The sequence below is a fragment of the Rhodotorula toruloides genome (assembly GCF_000320785.1).
Source record: "Rhodotorula toruloides NP11 unplaced genomic scaffold Scaffold1, whole genome shotgun sequence".
Taxonomy (NCBI): domain Eukaryota; kingdom Fungi; phylum Basidiomycota; class Microbotryomycetes; order Sporidiobolales; family Sporidiobolaceae; genus Rhodotorula; species Rhodotorula toruloides.
Genome location: NW_015622961.1, coordinates 19275 through 35415, shown reverse-complemented (window position 1 = coordinate 35415; position 16141 = coordinate 19275). Strand labels below are relative to the sequence as shown.

The 16141-nt window shown below is 61.7% G+C and overlaps 8 protein-coding genes across 8 annotated transcripts; 6 read left to right on the top strand and 2 right to left on the bottom strand.

Annotated features, from left to right (window-relative positions):
- Nucleotides 1-177: 177 nt before the first annotated feature.
- Nucleotides 178-2195, top strand: RHTO_00017 (monooxygenase; the record flags this gene model as incomplete). Its single annotated transcript, XM_016413701.1, has 10 exons — nucleotides 178-274; nucleotides 328-424; nucleotides 482-545; nucleotides 622-810; nucleotides 876-1397; nucleotides 1459-1528; nucleotides 1594-1618; nucleotides 1680-1823; nucleotides 1881-2021; nucleotides 2090-2195. The coding sequence occupies 10 exons, from the start codon at nucleotides 178-180 to the stop codon at nucleotides 2193-2195; spliced, it is 1455 nt and encodes a 484-aa protein (XP_016276708.1).
- A 286-nt stretch (nucleotides 2196-2481) lies between these two features.
- RHTO_00016 (uncharacterized protein) lies at nucleotides 2482-3476 on the top strand (the record flags this gene model as incomplete). Its single annotated transcript, XM_016413700.1, has 2 exons — nucleotides 2482-2866; nucleotides 2926-3476. 2 exons carry the CDS (start codon nucleotides 2482-2484, stop codon nucleotides 3474-3476), a joined length of 936 nt encoding a protein of 311 aa, XP_016276707.1.
- Nucleotides 3477-4179: 703 nt separating this feature from the next.
- RHTO_00015 (RTA-like protein) lies at nucleotides 4180-5762 on the top strand (the record flags this gene model as incomplete). Its single annotated transcript, XM_016413699.1, has 8 exons — nucleotides 4180-4375; nucleotides 4441-4621; nucleotides 4958-4998; nucleotides 5055-5074; nucleotides 5140-5366; nucleotides 5426-5484; nucleotides 5546-5603; nucleotides 5672-5762. The coding sequence occupies 8 exons, from the start codon at nucleotides 4180-4182 to the stop codon at nucleotides 5760-5762; spliced, it is 873 nt and encodes a 290-aa protein (XP_016276706.1).
- Nucleotides 5763-5839: 77 nt separating this feature from the next.
- RHTO_00014 (uncharacterized protein) lies at nucleotides 5840-6857 on the bottom strand (the record flags this gene model as incomplete). The annotated part of the gene is made up of 2 exons (XM_016413698.1): nucleotides 5840-6420; nucleotides 6482-6857. 2 exons carry the CDS (start codon nucleotides 6855-6857, stop codon nucleotides 5840-5842), a joined length of 957 nt encoding a protein of 318 aa, XP_016276705.1.
- Nucleotides 6858-7119: 262 nt separating this feature from the next.
- Nucleotides 7120-9284, top strand: RHTO_00013 (trna-dihydrouridine synthase 1; the record flags this gene model as incomplete). Its single annotated transcript, XM_016413697.1, has 5 exons — nucleotides 7120-7314; nucleotides 7416-7740; nucleotides 7796-8508; nucleotides 8566-8779; nucleotides 8824-9284. 5 exons carry the CDS (start codon nucleotides 7120-7122, stop codon nucleotides 9282-9284), a joined length of 1908 nt encoding a protein of 635 aa, XP_016276704.1.
- Nucleotides 9285-9471: 187 nt separating this feature from the next.
- On the bottom strand, nucleotides 9472-10569 carry RHTO_00012 (vesicle transport v-snare protein vti1; the record flags this gene model as incomplete). The annotated part of the gene is made up of 6 exons (XM_016413696.1): nucleotides 9472-9502; nucleotides 9563-9619; nucleotides 9704-10050; nucleotides 10140-10235; nucleotides 10346-10404; nucleotides 10470-10569. 6 exons carry the CDS (start codon nucleotides 10567-10569, stop codon nucleotides 9472-9474), a joined length of 690 nt encoding a protein of 229 aa, XP_016276703.1.
- Nucleotides 10570-10940: 371 nt separating this feature from the next.
- On the top strand, nucleotides 10941-12693 carry RHTO_00011 (phosphogluconate dehydrogenase (decarboxylating); the record flags this gene model as incomplete). Its single annotated transcript, XM_016413695.1, has 10 exons — nucleotides 10941-10982; nucleotides 11118-11415; nucleotides 11472-11538; nucleotides 11604-11800; nucleotides 11879-11947; nucleotides 12004-12155; nucleotides 12217-12226; nucleotides 12289-12386; nucleotides 12464-12559; nucleotides 12679-12693. The coding sequence occupies 10 exons, from the start codon at nucleotides 10941-10943 to the stop codon at nucleotides 12691-12693; spliced, it is 1044 nt and encodes a 347-aa protein (XP_016276702.1).
- A 516-nt stretch (nucleotides 12694-13209) lies between these two features.
- RHTO_00010 (ferric-chelate reductase) lies at nucleotides 13210-15590 on the top strand (the record flags this gene model as incomplete). Its single annotated transcript, XM_016413694.1, has 8 exons — nucleotides 13210-13432; nucleotides 13494-13770; nucleotides 13827-14207; nucleotides 14267-14435; nucleotides 14509-14845; nucleotides 14902-15168; nucleotides 15223-15487; nucleotides 15551-15590. 8 exons carry the CDS (start codon nucleotides 13210-13212, stop codon nucleotides 15588-15590), a joined length of 1959 nt encoding a protein of 652 aa, XP_016276701.1.
- Between the last annotated feature and the right edge of the window lie 551 nt (nucleotides 15591-16141).

Below are 16141 nucleotides of genomic sequence, written 5' to 3'. Positions count from 1 at the left end.
GCGCTTATCTTAGCCTGCGCGTGCACCAGGGCCTCCAGAGCGCGTCGCTTCCTCCCCACCAGACGCCCCACTTCGTCGGCTGGTGAACGGTTTCCTGGATCCGGGCGACTCGCTTCCGCTTCCACAAGCTTTACAGGCTTCTTCTCTGCTTTGTACACACTCAAAGAGCCTAGCGAGATGGTCCAGCACGGTCCCTATGCCGGATACGAGACGGGGATGGACGCAGTCGCCGCCCAGCGAGAGACGGGCATCTCTGCGATCGTAGTGGGCGCAGGTACGTTTCTTCCCTCACCGACGTCGAGATTAAGCTCACAAAGACGCCCGCAGGAATCGCCGGACTCGCATGCGCCGTGGAGCTCAAGCTGAACGGCCACTCGCCGGTTACCGTCTACGACAGCGTACCCAAGTTCGCTCGTCTCGGCGAGTGCGTCCACGAGTCGCTCTTGAGCGAGTACTTGTTGCTGACGAGCCGTACGAATAGCACGATTGGGATCATGCCGAACGCCGGGAGGATCCTCGGACGCTGGCCGAAACTCTTCGACACTGTGCGTTCTCTCCCTTCTTCGTCTGCTGGCTCTCGTCAGTCACGGTCCATGTACTCAAAATCTCCTGACGCCGCAGCTCGACCCGCTCTGCGGACACTCGCGCGGCCTCTCCATCCTCCGCTACGACGGCAAGTGGATCGTCGACCAGAAGCCGCCTCCCCTCGTTCCGCGGGATCAGGAGACGGACGAGGACCGCCAGAGACGTGAGGCTGAAGAGAAGTACACGAGGGAGAACCCGATGTTTGATGCGCACCGCGGAGACTTGGTGAGTTTCTCCTCTACGATGCTTTCCTTAGACTCGCTGGCTGACTTGGCTCGCTCCCCTCGCAGCACCAGACCTTGCTCGACTACGCCAAGTCCGTCGGCGTCGAAGCTAAGCAAGGCATCGCCGTCACAGCCTACGAAGAGACCGACACCGGCGCCTCCGTCCTCATCGACGGCGTCCCTCACACCGCAGACGTCGTCATCGCCGCGGACGGCGTCAAGTCCAAAGCGCGCGAGATTGTCCTCGGATACGTCGACAAGCCCAAATCTTCCGGCTACGCCATCTACCGCGCTTTCTTCGACGGAGACCGCATCCGCGAGAACCCTGCTTGCGCTCACCTTGTCGCCGACGGCGTCGACCAGCGCAACTGCTGGATTGGCCCAGACGTGCACTTCATCGCTGCCGGCGTCAAGGGCACAAAGGAGTTCTCGTGGGTCTTGACGCACCTTGACCAGGCGGATGTTGAGGAGAGTTGGGTCGCGCGAGGGAAAGTCGAGGACGCGATTAAGGTCGTTGACAACTGGGACCCGGTCGTCAAGGCGGTCATCTCGTGCACGCCTGCCGAGAACCTCCTCGACTGGAAGTTGGTGAGTGCGCGGGTCTTCCTCAGCCCAAAAGTCTCTCTGACGCTTTCACTCGCTCATGCAGGTCTTCCGTGACCCGCTGCCGACCTGGGTCTCGCCGAAGGGTCGCATCTGTCTCCTCGGCGACGCAGCTCGTGAGTTTCCCTTGTCGTCTCGCAAGAAAGTCCGGCTTGCTAATCTTGTCTCCGACGCTGCGCAGACCCGCACCTTCCCACCAGTATCCAGTCCGTAGCCACTCGTCTAAGAGCGCTACGTCAAGCCCTGACCCGAACGCGCATTTTGCAGAGGCGCCTCGCAAGGAGTCGAAGACGCAACGACTATCGCAACCCTCCTCCGCCTCGCAGGCAAGCACGACATCCCGACCGCCACCCGCGCATACCAAGAGATCCGCTACGACCGCACCGTCATGACGCAGCAGCTAGGCGTGCAGTTCGTCCTCTCTCTCCTCCTCCTCCTCGCTCCTCGGCTAATGAAGCTCGTGAAAAGGGTCCGAAACACCTGGCACCGCCCGCGCGACTGGGACAACATCGATCCCGAGTCGGTCAAGTTGCCTCAGACGCCGGAGCTGTTCGCGCATGATGCGACGGCGGTTGCGATTGCGCGCTTCCCCGAGGCGGCGGCGAAAGTGTGCGTTCCATTCCCCACCTCCCTGCTGCTGCGGACCCTAGGCTGATCGTGGGTGGCTTCTCGCGCAGACGAGCGCAGTACGGAGGAGCGACGGCGCAGGAAGAAGGTATCGAGGCGGCGAGGGAGAACGCACTCGCTGCTTCGGCGGTCATGTCGGTTCCGATTTTGGCGTAGGGCTTTCGTATGGATTCAGCAGCAGGTCGCACGTCGCTGTCCGCTCCAGGGAGGCCTGGTTGGCGCTGGAGCGAGTTCGACTGATGAGGAGGAAAGCGAGGAGCAGGGGAGGGAGAATCCTTCGGGGCAGGCTGCGAGCACTGAGATCAGCTCAAAGCACATGTAGCAACCACTCGAAGCTGCCCAGTACGCTAGAGCCGGTCGTGTCCGACGAGGAAGACGCCAACCTGCTCTTCGTCTCCTCCCCTTCACCCGACTCCGCTGCTGGACCGCGAACTGCTTTGGAATGCCTTCCACACTACCCATTGAGATCCAGCTACGCATCATCGACCTTGCACTCCCGCCGCGCACGTCTGCCAACTTCCCCGCTCGCCGCGACCTCCTCCTCGCCTGCTCGCTCGTACACCGATCGTGGACCGCGCACGCCCGTGGACTACTCGAGGAGCAAGCACGCTTCAACGTCGAGCAGTGGACGGGCCATCACGACGCCGCCATGCTGTTCAGACGGACCCACCCTGCTCGCCGACTCAAACGGTTGGACATCCGGATTGCGCATCGGCTAGGAGGACTGGAGGAGGATCTGGCGGAAGGACTCAAGGAGCAGATGGAAGCTATCGAGGAGCTGTCCTTTGCGAGGTCGGCGGACCTCTGTCCCGCCTGCGACTACAAGCGTGCGAGGGTTTCCTCGTCTCTTCGCGCAGGCTTCGTAGGCTGACGAGTCACGTCGCAGTGCTCTACGAGACGAACGACTGGCACGCTCATAACGCCGTGCCCTCCCTGCGCTTCCTTTCCTCCGGCGCCTTCCCCTTCCTCCGCTTCCTCTCCATCTCGCACATGATCCTTCCGCCCGACTGGCATGACGCCGCCATGCCCACCTTACATACGCTCCTACTGAACGATGTCGGCCCGCGCTCTGTCTTCAGCAACCTTGGATCACTCAAATCGCTACGCGTTCTTGGCGCAAAAGCCGACTTTGGCCACTTATTCTCCTGCCTCGAGGGCACCTGGCCAGCGGTCGAGCACCTCGCAGTTGTCGGGATATCGGTCAGGAGCTACGACGACCTCGTCACCGACGACTCCCTCCCCGACTCGCTCTCCAGCATCACCGTACTACACCTGCCGACCGCGATGGACATGACTGCATGGCCTGATCGACGAGATTCGCTCAATGCACAGCTCGGAGTGCGATGCGCGCAGCTGAGTAGGAGGGAATGCGTGAAGTTTGCGGAGATTTCTGGGTTCGACCTCGAGGAGTGGGCGCTCTCGGTGACGGGCGCATGAGTTGGGGCGGGCGAACGGCGCAACGCAGTCGTGCAGCGGCATTGGGGGCACGGCAAACACGTCGTCTCGTCCACACCTCGATGCCGCCGGGTCTCTCGCTCGTCGGGTCCTCGCCTCTGCTTCACCTCGCCTCATTCGCTCGCTCGACAGCCGGCGGCTTGCCAGCAGATCTTCGTCCTCGTACTGGTCGCCGAGGGCGAGTCACACGTCCGTCCTCGTCCAGCACGACGAGGTGTCACGCCCACCGCTAGCGTATCGCCGGACGTTGTGCGCACGTTCGTCGCGACAAGCGCAACTCGCCGCGCTCTTCCTCCGTCACCCCGCTGGTCCGTCATCGTCGACGGCGAGTTCTTCGTGACTTGGGAGAAACTTTCTTTCGCCGCACGCTCGACCTCCGCCGCTTCCGCCGTCCCGCCGGCTTGCACCGCCTCGCCTTTCCACGATATCTTTGACCTCCTTTCTCAGCGGACGATGCCTCCGCGCGACGACAGCGCTCGCGACCGGAGATCCGGGACGCGCACAGCCAGTCATGCTGGGCGGGGGTGTCCAAGTCAAGTTCACGTCGAGTCCCAGGTCCTTCTCACCTTGTGCTGCCGTTTCCTCTCGCTCTCCCCAGCTTCCTTCGCTGTCCATCCGCTAGCATTCTCATCGACAACGACAGACTCCTCGCTCCTCCCTCGAGCCGCAACACTCGCCCTCAACCATGTCCGACTGGGACTTTCGGCAGGTTCTGCACTGCAACTCGACGATGAAGGCGCTCATCGATGCGAACTGGCAACGACACAAGCTTGACATGGCATACGACGCTTTCATATCGAGCTATTACTGCCGCGAGACTGGCAACGCGACTTTGACGAGGGAGGCGAACCGGATCTGGGTCGCGTACAACAACTGGGGGTGTGCGTGGCTCGCGCCTCTGTTCTCTGGACGCTCTTGTTGATGCTGACGTACGCATCGCCCCCAGACTGGCCAAACAACGGATGGGCGATGTTCACGCTCGTCGCCTTCGGCCTGTCCGCCCTCCTGCACATCTACCAAATCCTCCGCTCCCGATACTGGAGCTTCGTGATGGTCGTGATGGGCTGCGGAGGCGAGATGTACGGCTGGTCGATGCGGTGGATTGGCGGACAGAACTTGTTGCGAGGGTGCGTGCCCTTCGTCCTCCTCTGCTGGGACCGAATGACGAGTCGCGCTCGCTCTGCTGACGAGCTTGATACAATCACAGGTACGGCGAGCAGCTTGCGGCGCTGACAGTGTCGCCAATCGTCTTCTCGGGCGCTCTCTGTGCGTCTCCCATGAATCCGCGATGCTCTCCCGCACTCGAAGACGCAGTACTGATCCACGAAAGCGCGACAGACTCGCTCTTCGGCAGTCTGGCAAGATCGATGAACCCCTCGCTCTTGCCCATCGGCTCGAAGAAGCGAGTCTCTCCCTCTCTCCTCTCCTGCCGCTCGAGACCGTCTGACCTTACCATCCTACAGGCTCACGTGGTGGTTGTTTGGCGTCGAGTTCTTCACCCTGCGTGCGTCCTCGTGATCTATCCCACGTTGACCTCGAGCTGACGCTCGTCCCATGTAGTCGTCCAAGTCGGCGGCGGAGTGCGTACCACCCCTACCTACTGGTCCGCACTGCTCGCCAATTCACCCCTCCGGTCTTTGCGCAGGCTACAGCAGCAGGCGCCGAGGACGCCTCGACTTTCAACGTCGGCAGCTGGATCATGCTCGGCGGCATCGTCGCGCAGCTCGTCGTCACCCTCATCTTCCTCGCCGTCTTTGGGGTCTACTTCTCCCGCCTGCGATCCCGCCACAACGTCGACATCCGCTACGCCGACTCGCACCTCAAGGTGGTCTTCTGGGGCATCATCGCTATTTCGTCGCTCATCGTCATCCGGTGCATTCTCGCCGTGTCTCGGTCGTGGGCTACTCGCTGAACTGTCGCTCACTTGACAGCGGCGCGTACCGGACTGCGGAGCTGAGCGAAGGCATGTTCGGACCGATCGCGCACTCTCGTGCGTTCTGCCCGCCGCTCTATCATCCATCTCGCCCAGCTGAATGTTCCCTCGACAACAGAGGCCGGCCTCATCCTCGGAGACTGCATCCCCATGCTCGCCGTCACCTACATCTTCAAGTGCGTTCCCTCCGCTGTCTCGTCGTCTCGTCGTTGCTCCCGACTGATCGGCTTTCTCCGCCCTGCAGCGTCGTCCACCCTCTCTACACACTCCAGAAGCGCACCGACCACGTCTTCAACCTAGAAGACAACGAGGAGATCAAGCTTGGGCAAGTGTAGTTGCAGGAGGCATCGAGTTTCGCAAGGGAGGAAGGAGAGCCGTAGCTACCGCGACAACTAATCACCTAGCCCCCTCATCAGTCTCTATCATCCGCAAACCACCACTTGACCCCTCTCGCCTCCGTCTCGTTGACCAACTTCGCCGCGCCTGGAAGCAAGCAAAAATCCTCCCTCAAGCAGGCGAAATACAGCCTCTTGATACCCTTGAGCCGTTCGAGCGCCGCAGCAAGCGCAGAGATAGGTATGCACGGTGCATCTTCGGTTGTTGCGAGGCCTGCGAGAGTTGGCGGCAGGTGCGAGAGTAAGGAGGCGGGGAGGGAGGTGCATTCGAAGGATTCGAGGGTGGTGCAAGAGGCGAGCAGCGGGTGGTAGGGGTCTGATGGGTCGGACGAGGCCAGTGAGAGGCCGAGGTGCGTGAGGGATGAGGCGAAGGAGAGGAGTGAGCAGGCGACTGCTGGATGCGCGTTTGACGAGAAGCCGGATAAAGATAGGGTCTTGAGTGTGTTGGAGGACGTTTTGGCAATGGTGTCGAGGAAGGAGGCGAGGTGAGGGGATCGAAAGGCGGTGTCGGCCACGACGAGCGAGCGAAGGCGGAACGGGTAGACGAGGTCCAGCGGTGCGCGGAGGATCTCGCCTTGCAGGATGAGGGTGCGCAGGTCTGCAGTAGAGGACGGGTGTCAGTATAAAGCTCAAAGACACGGAAAGAGGGCGGAACTCACCTGACAAAGCGGGATGCGCGAGGACGGCCGGGTCAAAGTTGCGAGTCGGCGTCGCCAGCATGAGCCATCGTAGGCCGTCGCAGCCGTCGAGCAGCTTGCCCAACGCCGTCCTTGATTTGTACGCCCGTACGCTCAGCTCCTTCGGCGCATACCGCCGCAAACGCCTCGTCCTCGTCCACTGCGCAACGTCCGCCTCTGTCTCCAGCTCGACGCCGGCCTCGCATATGATCTTGTGTGCGGAATCCCGCCAACTCGAGTGCACGAGCGCGCACGCCTTGAGCGTGTCAAAGTCGACGTCGTGTTGTTCCGAGGCAAAGTGGGATAAGATCTCGGCGAGCAGCTCCTCTGGCAGGTCGTGGATCGCTGTACCCGCCATCTAGCCGTCGAGTAGTCGTCTGAAAGACTAAACAGCCAGTCTAGCGAGGAGGAGTGAGCGGTTCAAGGTCAACTCGCTTTCTCATCGCTCTCAAGCATTGACATCTCGCTTGAGCACGCTCGACTCCTGCGACTGGCTCGCAACAAGGTGCAAGGCTACGCTGGCGTCTCGCTTGACCGCACTCGCTCGCTCATTCGTCCGCCCGCGCACGCTCACGCCGTTCTCCCAACTTTCCTTCACCGCCACTTTGAACCGCCCGATGATGACGACAACGGCGAAGGGGGCTGCGGGAAAGGCGCAGGATCCGTCAGAGTTGGTCTATGAGACAGTGCCCCTGACGGCACAGCTCGCTGAGCAGCCAAAGGGCGTAGCAGGGAAGCTCGAGGGGCATGCATTGTGGGACAGCGTGGGCAGGCCGAAGTATGTCGTTGCGCCCATGGTAGACCAGAGCGAGCTGGTGAGTACGCATCTGTCGAGTGGTGCGCATCCCTCCGCTCGAGGGGGTTGCCTGCCTCATGTCTGGCCAGTATGCGTACTCATCCCCTTTCTGTCTCGCAGGCCTGGCGAATTCTCTCCCGAGCACACGGCGCCAACCTCTGCTACACCCCCATGTTCCACGCCGCCCTCTTCTCCAGCACCGACCGCTACCAGCAAGAAATGTTTGACCTCTCGCCTGACTCGCTCGAAGGTGTTGCGCCCTACGACCGCCCGCTTGTCGTCCAGTTCTGCGCGAACGACAAGGATCAGTTCCTGGCGGCGGCGAGGAAGGTCGAGGGCAAGTGCGATGCGGTAGACCTCAACTTGGGATGTCCGCAGGGGATCGCCAAGCGAGGGCGGTACGGCGCGTTCTTGATGGAGGAGTGGAACCTCATCCGCGATCTCAGTGCGTGCGGTATTCTCTCACCTTTGCACGTGTGCTAACTCGTCGCTCCGCGCAGTCTCGCACCTCCACAAGAACCTCGCAACCCCCATCATCGCCAAGATGCGGGTCTACCCAACGCTCGCCAAAACCCTCCACTACGCCTCCCACGTCTACTCCTCCGGCGCCCAGCTACTCACCATCCACGGCCGGACGCGCGACATGAAAGGCCAGCAGACCGGGCTCGCCTCGTGGGACAAGATCCGCGAAGTCGTTAAGCTTGTCTCGCCCAAGGTGCCGGTGCTCGCGAACGGCGGGTGCCCGAGCGCGGAGGAGGTCCAGCCTTGTTTGGATCAGACCGGCGCGTATGCGGTCATGTCGGCCGAGGGGAACCTCTACAACCCGTTCGGCCTCTTCCGCGACAACGCAGCGGAAGGAGGGGCGTACGTCGAGAAGCTTCCTGAGCCAATGCAGTCGGCCTTCAAGGCGTGCGAGGACGAGCTGGATTTGACTGGCGCAGGGTGGGATCGGGACAACGCCGCGTACGCTCCAGCGACGTTCGTCGCGTCCGAGTACCTCGCGATCGTGCGGACGCTGCCGTCGACCAAAACGGCTACGAGTGCGATCAAGGCGCATCTCTACAAGCTGTTCAGGCCCGTGTGGGCGGCGGGCAGGCACCTCGAGATGAGGGAGAAGCTTGGGCGGGCAGGCGGAGGAGCGGGCGTCCTCGAGTATGCCGAGCGGGTCACGCAGTACCAGGCTTGGGTCGACGACTTCCGGGAACTGATCAAGGTACGTCTGCGAGCGCTTCCCTTTCTTCCGTCGCACACGCTGACACTCGTCCCACAGATGGACCGCGCATCCGGCCTCCTCCCGCCCGACACAAACCGCCCACTCACCCACCCCGAAGTCCTCACACTCTTCAACGGCGTCGTACCCTACTCGCATTGTCAGCCGTATCTGAGGGTGACGAAGCCCGTCGAGGGAAAGGAGGAGGACGAGTTGAAGAAGGTTGATGGTGAGGCGAAGAGGAAGAGGGACGCGGAGGAGGGACTGGTCATCGGTACGTGCGCTCCTGTTCAACTCCTTTCGCAACGTGCTCATCAGCTAGTGGCGCGACAGACGGCCCGCTCGACGACGCCTCGAAGCGCCTCAAGCCCTCCCCTCCCTCACCCGCACCCGCCTCAATCGACCCAACAGCACCCACGACCTCCGCCCCTCCCCGACCCGCAACCACCTCCTGCCCCGGCGTCCCCGCCCACTACTCGTGCTCCAACGTGCTCAGCACAAAGTGCTCGCACGGGCTGTGCAAGGCGTGTTGCGCGCTCTCCCGATCTTCTGGCGAGGCGGGCAAGGGGTGTGAGTTTCATGAGGAGAAGGAGCGGAAAGAGGAGGCGGAGAAGGAGAGACGGAGGGAGTTGAGTAGGCTCAAGAGGGAGAGGGGGGAGCAGCGCGTGAGGGAGAATGAGGAGAGGGTCAAGAGGGAGGCGGAGGAGAAGAGGAGGAAGAGGGAGGAGGAGAGGGCGAGGATCCCGGGCGAGGACGAGAAGGAGGAGAAGCGTGCGTAGATTGATAGACTTGTCTTCCGGTGTATTTCCTCGCATTTGTCGTTCTCTTCTTCGCATCCTCTCGTGGTGCTGTATCGACGTTGAGACGGAGAGAATAGCAACAGGAGAACTGAACCAGCAGCACCGAGGACGGACGGACGGGGATCGCTACAACAGGACAGAGGAGGGAGAGGGACAGAGGGTGAGGCTAGCGCAACTTGAGGTATAGGATGAGGCCGCTGCAAGCATGCGGAACGTCAGCATACTCGTGGCTGAGGAGGAAGGACAGTCGAAAGCACATGAGCGCGGTGAGGACGACGATGAAGAGCCAGATGACGATCCGTTGGCGGTAGGCGCTGTGCGAAGGAGTATTTGCGCAGATCAGCCCCTCGTTCGGAGGACGAATCTCGGGCCGACAGCTCAGCGTCACGCCGACTCACAGCCTGATCATCTTCCCAATCGTCCCCTGCGCCCTGCCGACACTGACATCCGCCTCCTCCAAGTGCTCGTTCGCATTCACCAGCTGCATCCGCTGCCCGACCAAGCTTCCCAACACACCCTGTCCAATCTCCTCGTTCTCGAGCGCAAGTCGGTGCGCGTTGTCGAGCCGCGAGGAGGAGGAGGTGAGGGTTTGCGTCGAGCGGAGGAGGCGCGAGCGTTGGGCGGCGGTGTGCGAGAGAGAGGCTTCGGCGTCGGAGTCGTCGTCGTCTGAACCGAGGGGGTAGGATTGGTGAGAGGGGCGAGAGGAGAGCAGGATGTCGCGGTCCGAGACGGCCGAGAGGGAGGACTGCGTGCGGATTGGCGCAGGACCCTAGTCAGCTTGCTCGCTCCTGACGAAGCGCACCTTCTGACAGCCTCGAGTGACCCGCAACGCACCACGCGAGTCTTCCACCCCTTGACTTCCTGGCGGTAGGCCCGGACCTGCGCCATGAGCTTGGCCTTGCCCCGCGCCTCGTGTTCCAGCTGGTCGACCTGGTTGTACAATGTCCAGCGTCAGTATCGCATCCGACTCAACAACGCTTCCCCTTGCCAGTCCTCTGAGTGACGAGGAGAGCGTCAGGTGGGGGCGAGCGAGGACTGACAATCTCGTCGACCTCGTCCAGCTCCATGTTGGCCCGCCTGATCGCCGCCTTCCTCTCCTCTGCTCGCGCACACGAAGTCAGTCAGTCCAGCGAAGGCGTGAGAGACGAGGGAGAGGGGACGGACCGCCTCGGAGGGATGGGATGTCGGTGTCGAGTTTGGGCTGGAGTGCGGTGCGCAGGGCGAGGTATTCCCGCTGGTACGATGCGAATGGGTCGGCTGCCATGGTCGCTCGAGCTCAGCCTGAGTTTGCAGAGTCAAGTCGTGGTGTGAGAGGTCGGCGAGGAGGAGCAAGTGCTCCTCAACCAGCGCTGTCTGCTTCGGGACAACGTGCAAGTGATGTAGTACTACTTGAATGGGTCTACTGGCCTGCTCCCTGCCCATTGCGAGCTGTTGCCGATTTACCGAGTTCGACTTCACACCGTCATCACTTCTCCCCTCAATCACTCGCTGTTACAGCTCTTCTTGCACCCGCTTGACAGATTAGAAGCTCTCAGACAGCCCATAAGACCCCACGAGCGTACCAGCGAACCTCCCACACCCTCTCTTCGTCCATATCCACGCCCTCATCAGTTCAACCTTTCGCTTCACGCAACCATGCCGACTTTCACGCCAGAGAAGTTTGGGTTCATCGGGATGGTGAGTGCGAGGGTCTCTGCGGCGGACGCGAGGCCCGGCGAGGCTTAGGTGGGCAGCGGACTCGAGTGGAGACGACCGAGGGATACCTAGGACGGGAAAATAACGTACTCAGGGACTAACATGCCTCGCTCGCAGGGCAACATGGGTCTCCCAATGGCGCGCAACCTCGCCGCCTACCTCGAGACCGAATCCCTCGCCCCCCTCCACGTCTACAACCGCACGACCTCGAAACTCCCTGCCGAGTCGGCGCAGTTCAAGCACGTCCAGAGTGCGAAGGAGCTTGCCAAGACGTGCGACGTGATCGTGACGAGCTTGGCGCACGACGAGGCCGCCAAGAGCGTGTACAAGGAGTTGTTTGAGGGCGCGAAGGAGAAGAAGGATGGAAGGGGGATCATCTTCATCGACACGTCGACTCTGTACCCCTTGACCTGCGGTGCGTGGGCGCCTGTGACGTTGTATCTGTCGTCGGCTGACTTGTCGGATTCGCAGGCGAACTCGAGCGCACGGCGCAGTCTATTCCGGGCGCCGTCTACCTCTGCTCGCCCGTCTTTGGCCCGTAAGACCGCAATCCTGTCCCTCATGACACGCTTGCCTTCAGCGCTCACCCACTCGCACCCACAGCCCTCCCATGGCAAAGGACGCCAAGCTCGTCTTCGTCCTCTCCGGCGACACCTTCGCCAAAAAGAAAGTCGTCAAATTCCTCTCGCCCTCGATGGGTCGCCGCGTCATCGACGTCGGAAACAACGTCGAGCGCGCTGCGGCGTTCAAGCTTTGTGGGAACGGGATGATCGCGAGCATCATTGAATTGCTTGCGGAGGGTGCGTCTGCGTTGCGCTTCTTGTCGGCGATGCGTGTAGCTGACGCTCGTCTGCATGGGTGCTATTGACGTTCTATAGCGATGACGCTCGCGGACCGCACCGGCGTCGGCTCCGACCTCCTCTTCGAGTTTGTCAAAGAGTTCCTCCGTGCGTCCCTCCCCTCCCCTCCCTTCCCCTCCCTTACTGATGTCTCCCGCTCGCAGCCGCCCCCTCCTTCATCGGCTACGGCGGCAAGATCCTCAACAACACCTTTGAGGGCGAGACGGGCTTTACGGTCAAGGGCGGACTGAAGGATGTTACGCACGTGAGGAACTTGGCGCAGAGCGTTGGAGCGACAATGCCGGCTTTGGATGCGGTGCGTGCGACGGATCTCTACTGCTTTGGACTGGTTGGATTGCTGACGAGGTTCCTGACAGGCCCACCGCCGTTCGTCCATCTCCTTGCTCACCCCAAACCCTCGACATCAAACTGACTTGCGCACCTCGTAGACCTCGTCACCTCCCTCGCGAACGGCGGCGGAGACCTCGACTGGTCTTCCCTCGTCGCAGGCCCGCGTCTCGCAGCGGGACTTCAGCCTTTCACCGGGGTGCGTCCAGCTCACCGTCTCTCAGCTCCTCTTCTCTCACGAGAGTAATGCTGATCACCGAAACCTGGGACGTGCAGCGCAAGGAACACGCCCGCGACACCGGCTTCGGCGCAAAGACGGACGAGCCGTCCAAGAACGAACTCGAGCCCGAGTCTGTCGGTGGGATCAAGACTGTGCGCGCTCTTTCAATTCTCTCTCTCTTCGCACCGGTCGCACGGGATGCGGCGTCTTCAGGCTGCGTAGCGGTGAGTTGGAGAGAGAAGCTGACGAGAGCGTGAGTTGCTGCGCGCAGGTTCAGAACTTCTGATGGGTTGTAGACACGGTGTTCACCAACACGCAACGACGGTATTCGCTACGAGCACCGGCTATCACGAGGTAGAGGAACAGGACGACGGACGAACGCACGTCGTTTGCGAAGGTCAATCGAGGCGCACTGAGCGCTGCGCGCCTCGTGCGCAGCCTTGTTCTTCCCTCGTCGCGCTGCGCCCACTGTTGCTGCCGCTGCTACTCTCAGTGTGCAGATCGCAGCTGTGCTTTCCCTCAATCTGCTGCGCAGACGCCCCCGTCGCAGGTCGACGGACGAACCTCTCGCGCGGCGTCAGTCCGCTTCTTCCTCTGCCTTCTCTACCTCCTCTCCCTCGAGCCCGAGTGATCAGGAAGTTCCGAGCCTCCCGACCACACCACGCACGCGAGCGAGCGATCGCAACGACAGACGTCTGCCCCGCTTCTGTCAGTCGTCCTCGTGGTTACTCTTTCACCCTTCGCTCTGAACGTCTCGTTTCAAGGTGACTGCCTGGCGCAGTGTACGATGTCGGTCCCAGCGATGGACCCACTCCTTTTCGCGCGAGCACTCGTCGTCGAACTGGCGGCGGAGCATGGGCGCGGTCACAGCGGCGCGAACGCCAGTTCGAGTGTCGTGGCGAGTGTGGCAGCGACGGCACGTGCGGTGGTGGCAAGTGCAACGGGTGCGGTTCAGGCGGGTGGCCCGGCGGCGAAGGGAGGAGGAGGAGGAGCGGGTTCGCATGGCGTTTCCTCCGTTTCAGCCTGTGCGTATTATCCTTCCTCTCGTCTCTTGACTACGTACTGAAAGGATCGTCTAGCGCGCAGGGAACGCTGCCATCGCCCGCGACTTCCAGTACGCCTTCGGGCTCGCAGTCGTCGTCTTCCTCCTCTTCGTCACGCCTCTCATCGCCGGCTGGGCCGCGAACGGGCGCTGGAAGAGCGGATGGATGTTGCGCTCGTCGGCGGCGGAGAAGGACGCGCCTGTTGCGGTGAACGAGAAGGGCGAGAAGGGGACGGAGAAGGTCAGGGATGCGGTTGTGATGGACGTGTTTGACAGGCCGGCCCTGCTTCAGGTTGTTCCGACGAGCGCGCTTACTGCTTAGTGAGTCGCACGCTCTCTACTTCGCCCGCCAGTTTCGCCAACACTCGCACTGGCAGTCTTCGCACGCTCTACAACCGCATCCTCCTCCGCCCCTTCCCGATCTTCCATCTCACCCTCGGCCAGATCGCCCTCTGCATCGTCTACGGAGCCGTCGTCGTCTTCTGCCTCTTCTTTGAATGCCTGGACCACCTCTCCAACTTCAACCGCACCGCGGCAGTCGGTGTCGGCCAACTCCCCGCCCTCTTCCTTTTCGCCAGCAAGAACTCTGCGCTTTCGGCTCTCGGGCAGGGCTACGAGAAGATGAACTACCTTCACCGAGTCGCTGGCCGCCTCGTCGTTCTTTGCGGTCTCTTGCACGCAGTCTTTTACCTTGTCAAGCACCCGTTCGACCTGTCCGAGCCGATGCAGCAATCTGGAACGGCTTGTGTCATCGCTTGGTGCGTCTACATTTCCTATACTTCCGTCGCATGCCGAAGCCGACTTGCTTTGATCGCAGCGGCTTGCTCCTCATCCCGAGCGTCTCCTACGTCCGCAACACCTTCTACCAGTTCTTCCTTCTCTCGCACATCGCCGGTTGGATCACCTTCCTCGTCGGCCTCTACTACCACGCCCCGGACTTCGCGACGCCGTACCTCATCTTCTGTTTCGTTGTCTACGGCCTCGACGTGCGTCGGTTTCCTCCCTTGAAACGCTCTTGATGTTCGGGTTAAAGTGTCGCTGACCTCGCTCGACATGTAGGTCGTCCTCCGCGTCGCCAAAACCCGCTTCGGCAAAGCCTCGATTGTCGCACTCCCCGCCAACACACTCATGATCCAGTCGCACACCATCTCGTCCGGTTTCCGCCCCGGCCAGCACGTCTGGCTTCGTACTTGGAAAGCGGGCGGTTGGTGGCGAGGCTGGGAGACGCACCCGTTTACGATTGCGAGTGCGCCGGAGGGTGCGTCGCCATTGCAGGGGTCGCACAGGTTGACGTTGCTGGTCAAGGCGGCGGGCGACTATACGACAGCGCTCAAGAAGGCGGCGGAGGTCTCGCTTGGTGACTCATCTGCCAAGGTTATCGGGTGCGCTTTCGAGGGTGAGTCGCGAAATCTCGGCTTCTTCCCCCCAGCGACTGACCTACATCGCGCGCAGGACCCTACGGCGGGCCGATGCTCACCGACTTTGCCGATGCTCAGTCTGTTCTCCTCGTCGCCGGCGGGTCCGGCATTACCTTCTGCGCGCCAATCCTCGAAGAACTCGTCTACCTCGCCACGGTCGGCAAGACCTCCGTCCGCTCTGTGACGCTCGTCTGGACGATGCGTGAGGCGGAACTTATCGAGTCGTATCAGGCTTTCTTGGGCGGACTTGTCGAGGTTGCGAGGGAAAGGACGGCGCTCGAGGTCAAGATCTCGCTGCACGGTGCGTCCGCATCTCGTTCTTGAACCGCTCTTTCATTGACCGCTTCTCTCGAAGTTACCCGTGCCCCGCTCAACGTCCCACCCGACACTCGCGTCAACGCAACTCTCCCTTCGCCCGTCCCACACTCTACTCTCTCCCTCGCCCGCCCCTCGATCTCCTACGTCCTCGACGACATCGCGTCCGACGTGGTCAGCATGACTACTCGGATGAACCTCGCATGCGGCGGCGGCATCGTCGTCGGTTCGTGCGGACCGAGGCATTTGATCGAGGAGGTCAGGCGCGCGGTTGGGCAGGTCCCGGTCGCCAAGGCCGTCGCAGTGTGAGTCTTCGCCTTCTGTACGCTATGGTGGAGTTCTCGCTGACGCTAGCGTCTCGTCAACAGCGGCGGCATCGTCGTCTGCGGCGAGACTTTCGGTTGGTAAACCTCTTCTCTCCCTCCTGTCCTCCTTCCTCTCCTCCCCTTCTCTCTCGCCCCTACTTTCCGGTCCTGCGGACTTCATGAACAATCTCTCGTTGGAATGCTATGCTCTTAGCGACAGACCGAGGGAGACGAGTGGAACATCTCCTCCTCATCCGTTCCTCTAATCCTGTCTCCTTACTCGCAGTCTCGCTCGCAAGCGCACACGCCGTCTCTGCTGTGTCTATTCCTGAGGCCCGGACGCACAAAAACGCAAAGCTACGTTTACAACGCCCAACCTTTTCCTCGCTGTCTTCCACCGCTCGCTCGCCTCTGTTTGGCGCCGACGTCTCGCTTTGACTCGCTGTCACACGCTGCTTACGCTGCAGGCTCCTGCGCGCGTTCTGAGCCTACCCCGCAGCCTCGTTCGGTGTGTGCAGCCCGTTCTTCGACGCTCGAGGACAAAGGGAACCCCGCGCGCTCGACAAGGGGAACGGCGGACAAAGGGAACGCTTCATCCGGTCTCGATGTCTGATCCAGGATCTCGGCAACTCTATCTGCGCGATCTCGGAGCGA